Raw genomic sequence first — 16529 nt, 5'->3', positions numbered from 1 at the left:
GTGCAGGCTTGATGGACTGAATGACCTCCATGCTGTCTGTATCCCACTGCAGCTGCTGCTTGTCCTTGCTGCTTATTTTCCTGCCTAACCTGTATCATCAGCCAACTTGGATATATTACAGACGTTATAAAATACCACATGCTTCATTATTGGTCTCTAACATAGCTTTGTTGCTGTCCGTTCGTTCATTCATTCCCTTGAGCCTGCTCCATCCTTAATACTGGACATGTAATATTCCATATGATGTGCAAAATGGCTATGACCATAGCCTTTATTATGTAAACTCATGGAGAGCACGTGCTTATGGCAAGCTATAGCATACAAAGCTATTTACCCAAACGTCCCACTTTAAAAAAAAAATGCATGCCCTGTCATTTGCAAGTTACTCGACATACACAGTCTATAAAGAAAATAGTGACACATGAACAAAAAACTATTCTTTCTAGTTTGTTCCAATTTTGTCTGTCCTGACACACTGCACACACCCAGCATTCAGGTCTTCTCATGGTATGGTTGCGAGTTGTTGGATGTTTGTCTGGTGCCTGCTCATTCCTGAGTGACGTTGCCTCCCTGGGAAATGTTGCTGTGATTGTTGTTGCTGCTGACGAGTTGCATTTGTTGGGGACTAGTTGATGGCTGGGACTGATGGTGGTTCAATTCCTTGCTCACTTGGCAACATTGAAGCTGCCTCATCAGCTGCCTGCTCTGAAGGAGCAAGTTCTCTGGCAGCACGTAGATTTTTGTGGTTGTGATAATAGATCTGGTTGCTCAGTTTCATGATCAAGGTGACAATGTCCCTGCATAGATCCCAGATTGTTGCATGGGCTGACTTGGAGCATGTTGAGTGTTTGCAGCCTGACCCACTCTCTGTTCTTTCTTGGCAGCTTTATCAAAGTGGAATTTATCGTTCTGTTGTTTCACTTTGCACTTACCACTCACTCCTGTTCTGACTTCAGTAGTTTTTAGCTATTTGAAGAGTAGTTTGTGTGCAGTACGACGTTAGTCGCTGGACTGGGCTACTTTTCATGCCTTCAGTGTGTGTTTCTCCACTCTTAAGACTACCTTCTACATATCTGTGCTGGATCTGATTGACTTTTTGATCTAAATGGCAGCTTTCACCACTGCCTCGGCCTTTCCATTTGAGGAGATGGTACATAGTGCTGCATCTCCCAATCACTCACCTGAATTCTTCACTTGTGACCTGATGGCCATTGTCGTTCATCATAATGTCAGGAATGCCATGACGACTGAAGTGTGCTTTCAGCCGTTCTATGATCTCACTGGTCATTGATGTCAACTGGTCTAACTCTGTCTGAATATTCAGTTGTGACGAGATTTCCAGTGAGAGTGAAGAGGCCTTCGCCAAGCTTTATCCATGGTTTGTCTGGGATGTCATGAATCATGTGGTTCTTTAACTTGCTTCACTTGATGTTCTTTACAAACACCGCACTGGATGACGTGGTCTTTATTCTCATTACTTATGTTTGGCCAGCAGAACACTTCTCTTGCCTTCTTCATACTGGACTCAATTGCTTGATGACTGTATGGTTGTACTTCAGGATATGTTTTCTCATCTCTTTGGCGATAATTACTCTAGTTCCTTTGCACGAGATGCCATTTTGGACGATTACTTCACCTCTGTATGTCCAGTAATCTCCTTGATCAACAGCTGTGTCCTTAATAGCATCAGCCATTCTTTCATCACTACTTCCTGTACCACTTGAAGCTTCGCATCATTATGTAGTTTGCTAGATCTGAGCAAAGTGTTTGTCAGGATCTGTTCAGTAGTAAATGTCTTTGTATAATGTGAAACACTGCAAATCTCTTCTGGTACATGAAGGGTTACCGGTCCAAGCTTTGACTTGTTTTAGCTGAGATGAAGGCATTTTGCTTAGTGTCCACAATCTGGGACTGCCGATCATCTCTCTTCCCATTGCAACAGGCCCTCAGTTTTGTTTGTCCTCTTGGGGTAAGCATCATTCTATCGTTGAGACTTGACTTTAGCTTTGGTTTCATTTTCAGATCACAATCTTGCACAGCTTCACAAAGTTCTGCTAAGCTCATCACTGAAAGTCTTCAGAGGGATATAGATAAAGTGAGTGGACAAGGATCTGGCAGATGGAGAACAATGTTGGTAAATGTGAGGTCATCCATTTTGGTAGGAATAACATCAAAATGGACCATTATTTAAATGGTAAAAAATTGCAGCATGCTGGTATGCAGAGGGACCTGGGTGTCCTTGTGCATGAATCGCAAAAAGTTGGTTTGCAGGTGCAGCAGGTAATTAAGAAGGCAAATGGAATTTTGTCCTTCATTTTTAGAGGGATGGAGTTTAAAAACAGGGAGGTTATGTTGCAGCTGTATAAGGTGCTAGTGAGGCCACACCTGGAGTACTGTGTACAGTTTGGTCTCCTTACTCGAGAAAGGATATATTGGCACTGGAGGGGGTGCAGAGGAGGTTCACTCGGTTGATTCCGGAGTTGAGAGGGTTGGCTTATGAGGAGAGACTAAGTAGACTGGGACTATACTCATTGGAATTTAGAAGAATGAGAATCTTATAGAAACAAATAAAATTATGAAGGAAATAGATTGGATAGAAGCAGGGAGGTTGTTTCCACTGACAGGTGAAACTAGAACTAGGGGGCACAGCCTCAAAGTAAGGGGGAGCAGATTGAAGACTGAGTTGAGGAGGAACTTCTTCACACAAAGGGTTGTGAATCTGTGGAATTCCCTGCCCAGTGAAGCAGTTGAGGCTACCTCATTGAATGTTTTTAAGACAAAGATAGATACATTTTTGAACAGTAAAGGACTTTAGCCATGATCTTATTGAATGGCGGAACAGGCTTGAGGGGCCAGATGACCTACTCCTGCTCCTAGTTCTTATATTCTTATGTTCAAGGGCTCAAATTTTACATGTCTCTTTTTTTCTGCTTCTCGGTTAGGTCTATGGTGCAATAACACTTGTCACACACTTTCCCCAGCATTGATAACCGAGTTGCTACTCTTAAGTCAGGTTGCTTGATCAACTTTAAACATCCTGGAGCACATTTTCATCTTCCGTTTTCAGTTGAATGCAACCAGGTGTCATAATTTAACCCTTTTGTCCGTATATTATTTTCTTGACTCTTCCAGGCCAATTTATCTTTCTTGAGATGGTATTTTGTACTGAGCACTGTGCCGTGAATAGTCTGTAACCAGATTCATTGCAATAATCATCGTCATCACCACTTGATATTCATACTTTTCTTTCTGTGCTTTCTAAAAAGGTGTTTCATTAACATGGCTTCATCACAGTGTGACCCTCAGCTACTGCTGGAGGAACAAGTGCGCAAGCTGTTAGAAGAACTTGCTCAGTGTCAGGTGAGTTTGCTGGTATGGTGTGGACATTTGATCAGCTGTAGTCCAGTAGAGGTGGAGATTTTCTGATCTGTTGTTTTTAAGCTCAAATGGAGCACAAACACCAGCATGAACCTTTGGGCTTGATTGTCCTGGTTGTATGCTTTGTAATTCTGTGTTAGAATAATAGTACAAATAAATAATATTAGAACCAAAATAAAAGAAATAATTTTCTGTATTATTTAAACAAATGTGTAGCTTCTGTTGTCTGTGGCACTGCTTTACTTAATAAGCATTCCAAGCAAGCTGTTGGTTTGGTTTCTGATAATTGTCTTGCTTATCGTTTTATCCTGCTAATCCTGAATATTTAATGAAGAGATTTTGTCAGGTACTGTGCTGAGCAGTTATTGTCCTGTGTTGAATTGGGATTATTGCTCTATTGTATGTTTTATATCACAGTGCATACAAACTATTGCTCTTCAACATGCCATGGCAGAGGAAGCCTTAGATGAAATCCAGAAAGATGTCAAAGTTGGAGGTCAATTGGTGAAGGCAGTGAGTTAAGCAAGCAACCCAGGCCCTTGCAGCAAGCACAGCAAAAGGTTTGCAGACATGGATAGAAATGCTGAAAGCTTATAGAATTAAAATTAAAGTTTAAAAAAAAATGTAACTTCTAAAGATCGGATAGAACATTGAACAGTACAGCACAGAACAGGCCCTTTGGCCCACGATGTTTATGCTGAGCTTTGTCTGAAACCCAGATCAAGGATGACATAATAATGGTGAGAAAATGGAGCTTGAGATAAATGGTCAACAGTTGGAACAGATATCGTAATGTAAGGACTTGGGAAGAATCTTGTCCGAAAATGATTGTGGTTGTTTTAAAATTAAGCTTGCAGGCCTCGAAGTTTCAAACAAATGAGCTTTATTCAGAAGATGTTAACACTACATAGATGTTAACACTACACTACAGGTTCAGAGGTTGACTTGGTGTCTGCTTCTCAACTGAGGTACTGTCTTCCCCAATTGGTTCAGTTGGTGTCAGGCTCGCGGGAAGGTCCAGGTCGTCTCTTGGCACACCTTGATTTGGACTCTGTCAGTTCTGTCTCTGGAAGATTGGTTCCTGTCACCAAAAGTTGATCCGCATGTCTGCTTCACATGACATCTTCTCAGGTTTGTACGGTGTAGGAGCTCGGTCCTGTCTGTGCGAAGATAGTGGCAGGTATCCACTTTTCAATTGTGGTATAGTTCTTTGCCAGAACATCTTGACCCTGGTGAAAAAAACAAGGTTTCATCATCTTCTCCTGTGGTATGAAGTGATACTGCTGCTTTTTCTCAACAATTTCTTTTGTCTTGGGTGGTTTAAGCAAATCAAATGTTGTGCGTAGTTGACATCTAATCATTAGCAATGTCGGAGAAACTTGGGCTTTTGAGTACGTAGTATTCCTGTATGTGAGGAGAAATTAGCTTGAGCCAATTGTCCTGCGTTTAGACAATGAACATTTTTCTTCAGCTACCTTCAACGAATGTTTCTTCATCTGTACAAAGCTTTCTGCCAGCCCATTTGTCGGCAGTTTTTATGCGGTGGTTTTAAAATTCCGTCTGCAGGCCTTGGAGGTTCCAACAAGCCAAGAGCTTTATTCCGAAGATGTTATCACTACAGGATGCTATATTACACTGCCTATTTGCCCATGCAAATGGTCAACATCATGTGATTGGTCTCTTAAAGTGCCCCTGCTCCACTGCAAGGCTGCTAGTGAGGAAACATGAGAAGTACCATAAATGCACAACACTTGTCATTGCCAGAACGAGCTTATAGAATCATAGAATCCCTACAGTGCAGAAGGAGGCCATCGAATCTGCACCAACTCTTCGACAATGCATCTTACCCGGGCCCACAGGATCCACAGATCTTGTAACCCACATATTTACGCCACGAATCCCCCTCACCTAAACATCTGGGAACACTAAGGGGCAATTAGCATGGCCAGTCTACCTAAGCTGCACATCTCTGGACTGTGGGAGGAAACTGGAGCACCCAGAGGAAACCCATGCGGACACGGAGAGAATGTGCAAACTCCACATAGCTAGATTAGCAATGACAAAGAATGCATTCTTCAAATGTAAAGTGTTAACTCAGCATGGGAACAACTAGAGATTATAAGAAAATAATTTTTAAGACTGTGACTTGGAATGTCTTGTTTATGGAGCTGAAATGTGGATCTTGAGAAAGGTAGACATCTGAAGACTTGGAAGTTGTGAAATGTGGTTCCGGAGAAGGATTGCGTGGTCAATTAGAAATAACATAAGAGCAATGAAGTAGGAGGAAAGATCATTAATAAATATCAGCAAGAAAAGTCAATGAGGTGGATTGACCATATTCTGAGGTATGAGAATTGCTGGAGATGGTGATTGAAGGAAGAATAGCGGGATCTCAACTGAGAGGGAGAAAGAGAATGTTGTTACATAACTTAAATTTGAAAATGGTAGATTCCTATGAGCAATTTAAAGGAAAATGCAATAGTGTAAGATGTGAAGAAGTGAGCAGTACACCTGCCCTTGAATAGATCATTACTGTCGAAAAGAGTATTTTTGAATAAAAAGAACAGTCTTTGAAAATGAACATACAATGGGAAGACTTGAGCCTGGCTGTGTGTACCTGCTTTTATATATAGATTGGCCAAAGTTTGAAATAAAAACAAAGCCGGCCTGGCAGCATCTGTGGAGAGAGAAACAGAGTTAATGGTTTGAGTTGATTTGACTCTTCAGAGCTGACGAGGGTAAAACTTTGATGAATTAAGAGTCCTACAGACCAGAAACACACTCTCCACAGATGCTGCTAAACATGTTCATTGTTTTTATTTCCGATTTCCAGCATCTGCAGTATTTAGCTTTTAGTTGAGTGGCCAAAATTTGAAGTTTTGCCTCGGGTATTAAGCTGATTATACCTTGGCAAGCATAATGCAGGAGCAAAGCTTGACTGATTTAATACAGAAATTTGTCACATGGTTATGTACACAAGATGCCATATTGTCTTTGAATTTGTTTGAATGAAGAGCACTTTATTTGAAGGCTGTTTGCCCAGCAAGTTGTACCCTTTCCCAAGCATCTTTAGTTTAATAATAAGTTTAGATTTTTTCAGATTCTCACTCAGATATTTAGATTCCATCTGGTGTGAAGGGATATTACTTCACGCATGTAAAGACATCACCCCAAATTTATTATAAAAGACTGTTTAATCCAAAACATTAGCTGATATTGGTCTGTATGAGAAATATGCCCTAAAGAAAATGCTGTCAGTAACTTTCTTTATCTGTCTTTTACTTGTAAATATATTTTATTATAGCTTGAATATAGTATCTGGTGTTACTGTATTCGCCATCCTTTGGAGTAAAACCGAAAGACTTGCATTTTTACAGCACTCTTTACCACCTCAGTATGTCCCAAAGTGCTTTACAGCCAATGACACACTTTTTGAAGTGCAGTCCCTGTTTGTAACGTCTGAAAAATTGCAGCAGATTTGTGTACAGCATCTCCCACAAACGGCAATGTGGTGATAACAAGATTATTTGTTTGTGTTGTTGATTGAGGGATAAATATTGTAAGAAGTTTAACGACACCAGGTTAAAGTCCAACAGGTTTATTTAGTAGCAAAAGCCACACAAGCTTTCGGAGCTCCAAGCCCCTTCTTCAGGTGAATGGGAATTCTGTTCACAAACAGGGCATATAAAGACACAGACTCAATTTACATGAATAATGGTTGGAATGTGAATACTCACAGCTAATCAAGTCTTTAAGATACAAACAACGTGAGTGGAGAGAGCATCAAGACAGGCTAAAAAGATGTGTATTGTCTCCAGACAAGACAGCCAGTGAAACTCTGCAGGTCCAGGCCCACAGCTTGCCTGGACCTGCAGAGTTTCACTGACTGTCTTGTCTGGAGACAATACACATCTTTTTAGCCTGTCTTGATGCTCTCTCCACTCACGTTGTTTTGTTTCTTAAAGACTTGATTAGCTGTAAGTATTCGCATTCCAACCATTATTCATGTAAATTGAGTCTGTGTCTTTATATGCCCTGTTTGTGAACAGAATTCCCACTCACCTGAAGAAGGGGCTTGCAGCTCCGAAAGCTTGTGTGGCTTTTGCTACCAAATAAACCTGTTGGACTTTAACCTGGTGTTGTTAAACTTCTTACTGTGTTTACCCCAGTCCAACGCCGGCATCTCCACATCATGGATAAATATTGGCCAGGGAATGAGAGTATGATGCTCTTTGTGTGTCATACTGTAATTGAAGTGAAATTATTAGTCTTGTGTCATGCTTTTGCATTCACTGTGCACAAAGATATCACTTCCAAATCATGGAATACTATCTCTGCTACTGGGAACTGTCTTATTGCTGTGAATGTAGCTGAAAAGTGTTGGGGCAAAAACCTAAACTGTAAAAGTTATATATGATAAGAATGAAGATTGAATGGTTACAGCTGAACCCCAGGTTGTATTGCTGCCAACTGTTTGTTTATAAATGTGCATTTATGGAATGAATTTTTTAAATTAGAGTAAATTATTTTGGTCACTGAGTACATAAACCTTTTTTAAGACATCATACTACGCATATTTGAAGTGACGTTGTGTTCACTAATGTCCTTTTAGGGAAGGAAATCTGCTAAGCTTGTCTGGTGGCAGCAGATCCACAGCAATATGGTTGACTCTCAAATGCTCTCTCAAATGGAGAGCGGTTAGGGTCAGGCAATAAGTGCTGGCCCAGTCAGTGATGCTCATGTCCTGTAAAATGAATTTAAAATAATCTTCATAACAAGGGTTTTACACTCTTGGCTCTTCTGTTCACAGATGTTAACTGACCTGCTGCGTTTTTGTACATCTATTTTATATTTGTTTTAAACTGGGATTGTGTTGCTGAGGTTTGATACCCTTTTACCAGTGGACATGATGCATTTAGCCATGCATAACATGGGGCCACCACTCTCCACCTGCAATGTTTTTTTTAAAAACATTGCATACTATTATTTTTGGAGAGGAGATGCAGATTTCATGAATTGCACAGTTGGTTCCATTTTTCTTCATTTCACTCACTGAAAGAAAGTCTTTGTATCCTGTTACTTCTACTCGTCTCACACTATATCAGCCTTCATACTTGTACTAAAGCATATGTACTTTGACCCAGTAGTTATCGGCATTTTAAGCAGCATACCACATGAAGAATGGTTTTAATTTGTTACGTGTGGGGAGATGACCTGTATGCTCATTCAGGTGTAATTTCTTTTAACTTGTAAGGCCACTCCCATTGATGTCTTATAAATGTTATGTTCAGTTGTTTCCTGTGCAACATTCTTCATTTAGCCATTATGCTTATTCAATGCAGATATGCGCATTCTAAACATTCCTTTATTTTACTCTGGAATACAGAGCTAACACTATCCAGAGTACAGCCTCTGTAGTTCAATAACTTTGTCCTTAGGATCTTGATGCAGCAGTCAAACATTTGTTAAATGTAACTGGTTAGACTGTTTGGAAAAAAATATTTCAAACTACCCACAGGATTTAAAAAATAACTGATGTTTGTTTTCAATGGTGGCATAATGTGGAGGACACTATCCCTCTAATCTCTATTCCAGTGGTTTAGATGGATTTCATTAATGTATTCCAAATACACGTTTTCTTTCTAAAGTTAAATTGTTTTTTGCCATGAAGAAATCATGCCATAAATATTTGTTTTGTAAAATGGTACATGTTATTAAATCTGACTGTTGTCATTTCTTACTGTCATGGCTGAACTTCTAACTCCATTCTATTTCCCTCTCTACTACTTGATTCCGGTGGGGGCCTAACAATCTATCGACATGAACTTGAATTAACTTGGGGTGGCACAGTGACACACAGTCCCAGGGACCCAGATTTGATTCCCGGCTTGGGTCACTGTGCGAAATCTGCACATTCTCTCAATGTCTGCGTGGGTTTCCTCTGAGTGCTCCGGTTTCCTCCTACAGTCTGAAAGATGTGCAGGTTAGGTGGATTGGCCATGCTAAACTCAGCCTCAGTATACCCGAACAGGCACCAGAGTGTGGTGACTAGGGAATTTTCACGGTAACTTCATTGCAGTGTTAATGTAAGCCTACTTGTGACACTGATAAATAAAAAACTTTGAATATACGCAACATCCAGAGCCCTTTAGGGTAGGACACTCTAAAGATTCAAAAATCCACCAAGTGAAGAAATTTGTCTTCATCTCCGTCCTAAATGGCCGACCATTTTATCCTGAGACTATGACCGGTACTGGATTTGGTGGCTGGGGAAACAGCCCCTCAACATTTACTTTGTTAAGCCCTCACAGAATCTTGTCTGTTTCACTGTGATCAAAACTTCAGAGAATATAGGCCCATTCTACTCAATCTCTCTTACTACACCTCTCTCACCCCAGGAATCTTCACTCCCCCGAAGGCAAGTCAATCTTTTCCCTTTCTTTTCTTCACAGATGCTGACTGACCTGCTGTGTTTCCAGCATATTCTGTTTTATATTTGATTTTAACTGGAATTCTGCTGCCAAGTGGCTGAGGTTTGACTCCCTTTTACCAACAGACAGGATGCAGTGTGAATGCCTTGGGTGACATGGGGCCACCTCAGAACCATCTAGCTTTTCTATGAATGAGAGAGCAGCTCAAATACAATACTGTCCATGTGTTACCTCTACAGCTATGCCAACTTCTCATTGGTATTGGATGGTACCTTTGTGTTTACCCTTTCCCAGTCCTTTGATTTTTAAATAATGTCAGTCACTGGATAGATTGAAATCAGGAACTCATCATGTGACACAACTTAATTGAGCCACTCTTGGAACTGTGTTGCATTTTTAAAAAAAGAATATTTTTGTAAGTGCTTGTGACGATACTAATTCATACAATTTCTGTGCAGGCTGACAAAGAATTTGTGTGGTCATTGTGGAAGCGTCTACAGGTAGCAAACCCTGATCTCTCACAGGCCATCAGCTTGGTTCTAGAGAGGTGAGTGAAGTTCAGTTTTGTTGTTGAAATTTTATCATAGTCTGCAGCGTGATTCAAAATACCATGATTTTGTCCTTATCTTTAAGTATAATTGATTATATGCCATAAAAAAATAACGTGTCGTCTTCGCCCACTGACAAGAGATGTGAGAAGCCCTAGATTTCTTTGTTACTGTGCTTGATTGGCTGATTCAGGCACTTCTCTCCCGTCACCTTGCCCAGGTCTAACTTTCTATAATGCTCACTCCTGCCCTAGCCCTGAACTCGTATCCTTCTCTCGTTTATCTCCTGTCTCCACTTGTGACCTCTCGGAGCTCATCTTGTCCATTTGACCAACTTCCTGCTTCTCAACCATATTTCCAATCCCTGCCCACCTCTCCAAGATCTCTTCCTGGTTCCCACATCTGTTGCATTATTAATGTTTTTTTTCCTCGAATTCTGTCCCCCTCTCCTTCAAATCTGTCATCATTACCCGTTTCCTCAAAAAAAGCAAACACTTGCCTCTCCATCTTTGCAAACTACTGCTTTATCTCTCACCTTTATTTTCTATCCTAGTTCTTTGAATGTCTTGGCACCTCCCAAATTCATACTCTTTCTGGAACTCTGTGTCAGAATTTTTCTGATCACTGGAAGGAGACCATACTAATGAAGCTTTTCATCTTGCACTTATTGGAACAGCTTGCATGGTAAACTAACAATAAAAGGAACAACAATTTATACTGCATAAGAAGAGGGCTGATTGGTTGGCAAGTGGACCTAGATTGGATGTGTACACTGAAAACCAATTTAAAATGATCAATTGGAATCGCAGTGTGGCTCATTTGCATGTGTTAGAAGCCACAGAAACACTCACACAGCACCCTGTCCCACGTAGACAGAAAGAACATGTCCACACACTGCGCCTTATCCAACTAAACTAGAACTTAAGTTTCAGCCCTTCCTTGGTTAATTCCCCATGGCAATGCCTTAATGAATCAGAATCGACCTGCCTGGTTTGCATTTGAAGAAAACTGGACAGTTAACTGTTCTCTGCTACATTCTCCATGGCAACAACTCTATCAGTTGGAGTACTTGCCAACCAATCAGTGCACTCTTCTCATGCAGTATAAATTGTTGTCCCCTTTACTGTTGGTTAATGTTGCTGTCATGTTGACTGCAAGATGAAAAGCTTCAACAGTATTGTCTCTTATTTCATTGATTAGAATAATTCAAACAGAGTTTTGAAGAGTGCAGTATAGTAGCATGTACCTTTTTCAGCAATAGCAAAGTTCTGTACTCCCAAACAACTGTCTTCTAATCACGCTTCCTGTCCTGCCAAAATATTGAAATGGCTCTTCTCACCATTGCAAAAGATGCCCTATGTGACTGGGGCACTCATCCCTCCGCATGCTTCTTGATTTGTCTGCATCTTCCTCCAGTGCCTCTCCACAAGTGTCCAGCTGGGTGACAATCTACTTGTCTGGTCCCATTCCTAGCTATCTAATTGACTCAGTGAATCACCTGCCATGTCTTCTCTTCACATTCTCATACGGATCTATCGTTGGTCTCCTCCCCTCGGCATCATCTCTGAAAACCAGTCAGTTTCCACAGATATAATAACAACTCCTGCCTATACCTCACCACCACCTCCTGCTACACTCCCACTCTCTCTATATTGTCAGATTATACTGGAGTTCTGAGGTAGAGTCATATTCGACTCAAAACATTAACTGTTTCTCTTTCCACAGATGCTGCCAGTCTGTTTGTAACCTTGGTGTCATATTTGATGACAAAATGACTTTCGGCCACATTATTTATGCCATCACCAAGGCTGCCTACTCCCATCCACTAAAACTGCCCCTACCTCAGCTCATCTGCTGCTGAAATCTTCATCCGTGTCTTTGTTACCTCTAAACTTTACTCCAACGCTCTCCTGTCCACCCTTTTTGTGTTCGATCTTGGTAAATCTGAGATCAGTCCTTTGGTAGTACAGAAGGCATTACCATCTTCAGCTGCTTCATCAATTACCTTCCTTCCATCATGTGGTCAGAAGTGGAGATATTCACGAATGATTGTATAATATTCAGCACCATTCGCGACGACTCAGATACTGAAACAGTACATATTTGTATGCAGCAAAGCGTGGACAACATCCAGGCTTGGGCTGACAAATGAAAAGTAATATTCATGCCACACAAATGCCAAGCAATGACTATCACCAACAAGAGAGGATCTGACCATCGCCCCTTAACATTCAATGGCGTTACAATCACTGAATCCCCCGCGATCAACATCCTGGGGGGTTACCATTGATCAGAAACTGAACTGGACTAGCCATATAAAACTGGGGCTAGGTTAAAGGCGAGGAATCCTATGATCAGTAACTTGCCTCCTGACTCCCGAAAGCCTGACCACAATTTACAATGTATAAGTGAGGAGTGTGAATTGTAAAGAATTGTTTGGCAATTAACTGTCTTCACCATCAACTGGCGCATTCTCCATGGCAATACTTCTACCAATCAGAGTCCATTTGCCATCCAATCAGTACTCTCTTCTCTACAGTATAAATTGTTGTTCCCTTTACATTTGGCATTCTTGCGAATTGTCCTGATGAGTGCAAGATGGAAAACTTTGACAGAAATTTGTCTCTTTCAGCAAATCTGAGATTATTCAAGTCCTTGTCCATGTCCTAACTCATGCCATATTCCATTCACCTATCATTCCTGTGCTTGCTGAACTACACTGGCTTTTGGTTAAACAGCAGGTTAATTTTACATTTCTCATCCTTGTTTTCAAATCTCTCTATGACCTCACCCCTCCCTTTCCAACTCCTCCAACCCCATAACCCTCGGTACCTGCACTCTTTCATTTCTTGCTTCTTAAGCATTCCTGACTTTTAATCGTGCCACTGTTGGCAGCTATACCTTCAGCGATCTGAACCCTTGGCTTGGAGTTGCCTCCCTAAACACTCTGCCTCCCTAAACACTCTGCCTCCCTAAACACTCTGCCTCCCTAAACACTCTGCCTCCCTAAACACTCTGCCTCCCTAAACACTCTGCCTCCCTAAACACTCTGCCTCCCTAAACACTCTGCCTCCCTAAACACTCTGCCTCCCTAAACACTCTGCCTCCCTAAACACTCTGCCTCCCTAAACACTCTGCCTCCCTAAACACTCTGCCTCCCTAAACACTCTGCCTCCCTAAACACTCTGCCTCCCTAAACACTCTGCCTCCCTAAACACTCTGCCTCCCTAAACACTCTGCCTCCCTAAACACTCTGCCTCCCTAAACACTCTGCCTCCCTAAACACTCTGCCTCCCTAAACACTCTGCCTCCCTAAACACTCTGCCTCCCTAAACACTCTGCCTCCCTAAACACTCTGCCTCCCTAAACACTCTGCCTCCCTAAACACTCTGCCTCCCTAAACACTCTGCCTCCCTAAACACTCTGCCTCCCTAAACACTCTGCCTCCCTAAACACTCTGCCTCCCTAAACACTCTGCCTCCCTAAACACTCTGCCTCCCTAAACACTCTGCCTCCCTAAACACTCTGCCTCCCTAAACACTCTGCCTCCCTAAACACTCTGCCTCCCTAAACACTCTGCCTCCCTAAACACTCTGCCTCCCTAAACACTCTGCCTCCCTAAACACTCTGCCTCCCTAAACACTCTGCCTCCCTAAACACTCTGCCTCCCTAAACACTCTGCCTCCCTAAACACTCTGCCTCCCTAAACACTCTGCCTCCCTAAACACTCTGCCTCCCTAAACACTCTGCCTCCCTAAACACTCTGCCTCCCTAAACACTCTGCCTCCCTAAACACTCTGCCTCCCTAAACACTCTGCCTCCCTAAACACTCTGCCTCCCTAAACACTCTGCCTCCCTAAACACTCTGCCTCCCTAAACACTCTGCCTCCCTAAACACTCTGCCTCCCTAAACACTCTGCCTCCCTAAACACTCTGCCTCCCTAAACACTCTGCCTCCCTAAACACTCTGCCTCCCTAAACACTCTGCCTCCCTAAACACTCTGCCTCCCTAAACACTCTGCCTCCCTAAACACTCTGCCTCCCTAAACACTCTGCCTCCCTAAACACTCTGCCTCCCTAAACACTCTGCCTCCCTAAACACTCTGCCTCCCTAAACACTCTGCCTCCCTAAACACTCTGCCTCCCTAAACACTCTGCCTCCCTAAACACTCTGCCTCCCTAAACACTCTGCCTCCCTAAACACTCTGCCTCCCTAAACACTCTGCCTCCCTAAACACTCTGCCTCCCTAAACACTCTGCCTCCCTAAACACTCTGCCTCCCTAAACACTCTGCCTCCCTAAACACTCTGCCTCCCTAAACACTCTGCCTCCCTAAACACTCTGCCTCCCTAAACACTCTGCCTCCCTAAACACTCTGCCTCCCTAAACACTCTGCCTCCCTAAACACTCTGCCTCCCTAAACACTCTGCCTCCCTAAACACTCTGCCTCCCTAAACACTCTGCCTCCCTAAACACTCTGCCTCCCTAAACACTCTGCCTCCCTAAACACTCTGCCTCCCTAAACACTCTGCCTCCCTAAACACTCTGCCTCCCTAAACACTCTGCCTCCCTAAACACTCTGCCTCCCTAAACACTCTGCCTCCCTAAACACTCTGCCTCCCTAAACACTCTGCCTCCCTAAACACTCTGCCTCCCTAAACACTCTGCCTCCCTAAACACTCTGCCTCCCTAAACACTCTGCCTCCCTAAACACTCTGCCTCCCTAAACACTCTGCCTCCCTAAACACTCTGCCTCCCTAAACACTCTGCCTCCCTAAACACTCTGCCTCCCTAAACACTCTGCCTCCCTAAACACTCTGCCTCCCTAAACACTCTGCCTCCCTAAACACTCTGCCTCCCTAAACACTCTGCCTCCCTAAACACTCTGCCTCCCTAAACACTCTGCCTCCCTAAACACTCTGCCTCCCTAAACACTCTGCCTCTCCACCTCATTTGCCTCCTTTTAAGATGTTCTTTATCTTTTTTAACTAAGTTTTTGGTCAGCCGTTTTAATACGTGGCTCAGTGCTGCCATTTGTTTTGTAACTCTCCTGTGAAGTGCCTTGTGACATTTTATTATGTTAAAGGCGCTATGTCAATACAAGTTATTAATTTGTACGACCAGTTTTGTAAACAAAATTTTGTGTTGAAAAGTAAATACAATTTTATTCCTCTACTTTTTTCCTGATGGCTCCTTCAGAAGGCGAAAGATGGGGATATAGTTTCTTCGGTACTGGCCAGTCTTGCACAGCTATTCTTTGAATCTGGATGTTGACAGAGTATTTGCCTGAAGAAGGCATTGCAGCTAAAACATGTTCGTGTGATATCTGTCGATGTACAATTTTGACGTGTGATCACAAATATAGCCGTCAAAATTTGCTGATTCAGCCAACTGTTAAAGGCAGACTTAAGCAAAGATGGTCCATTGCAACTGTTGACTAGTGCCACATGTTTCAATCTCTGTAAAGACCAATAACTTTCAAAAAGAGATAAATTTCCCAGCGACTGATGGAATGAACCACAGGACAAGATTTCATATTTTAAGACTTTTATTACAACAGACTAAAATCAACAGCGACCAATGCTAATGGGCAACTAATGAATCAAACTAAAGAAAATGTATCATCTTATTAATTAACCAATGCAACCAAAATATGAAACATTTATGCAATGCCTGGCAGATATTTAACATTATAGCAACAGTCCGACAGTCGCTTCCAGCTCTCCAGCAGGGTATTCCAGCCACAGAAGGCTGTGGAGGCCAGGTCATTGAGTGCCTTTAAGACAGAGATAGATAGGTTCTTGATTAATAAGGGGGTCAGGGCTTATGGGGAAAAGGCAGGAGAATGGGGATGAGATAAATATCAGCCATGATTGAATGGCGGAGCAGACTCGATGGGCCGAGTGGCCTAATTCTGCTCCTATGTCTTATGGTCTATTTCTCCTCATACTGGGTCGAAACTTGTAGTGTCCTTTGACAATTATTCCACTTAGCCCGAGTTTTCCCAGCTATTAATACCACTAGCACAACATACCTTGGTGACTCTCCTTTCCTTAAATCTTCATCAGCACTGTCTTCTTTTTCTCTTGAACAGAAACCTACCTCTCACCAGCATCCTGATTAGTCATTTTTCTGAGAGACATTGTGTTAAGGTGTTAAAGTTGCTACCCCA

At 42.3% G+C, this 16529-nt stretch overlaps 1 protein-coding gene across 1 annotated transcript in view; it reads left to right on the top strand.

The window, feature by feature from the left end:
* Positions 1-16529, top strand: part of cntln (centlein, centrosomal protein) — a 420736-nt gene that overhangs the window by 19088 nt on the left and 385119 nt on the right. Inside the window, exons 2-3 of the mRNA XM_078215313.1 lie at positions 3267-3360; positions 10268-10356. Of these exons, the coding sequence (XP_078071439.1) occupies positions 3280-3360; positions 10268-10356 (170 nt within the window). The 5' untranslated portion in view covers positions 3267-3279. The remainder of the gene's footprint in view (positions 1-3266; positions 3361-10267; positions 10357-16529) is intronic.

Source organism: Mustelus asterias, chromosome 6 (genome assembly GCF_964213995.1).
Source record: "Mustelus asterias chromosome 6, sMusAst1.hap1.1, whole genome shotgun sequence".
Taxonomy (NCBI): Eukaryota; Metazoa; Chordata; class Chondrichthyes; order Carcharhiniformes; family Triakidae; genus Mustelus; species Mustelus asterias.
The sequence above is the reverse complement of the archived record's forward strand: the minus strand, read 5'-3'. Positions and strand labels throughout refer to the sequence as shown.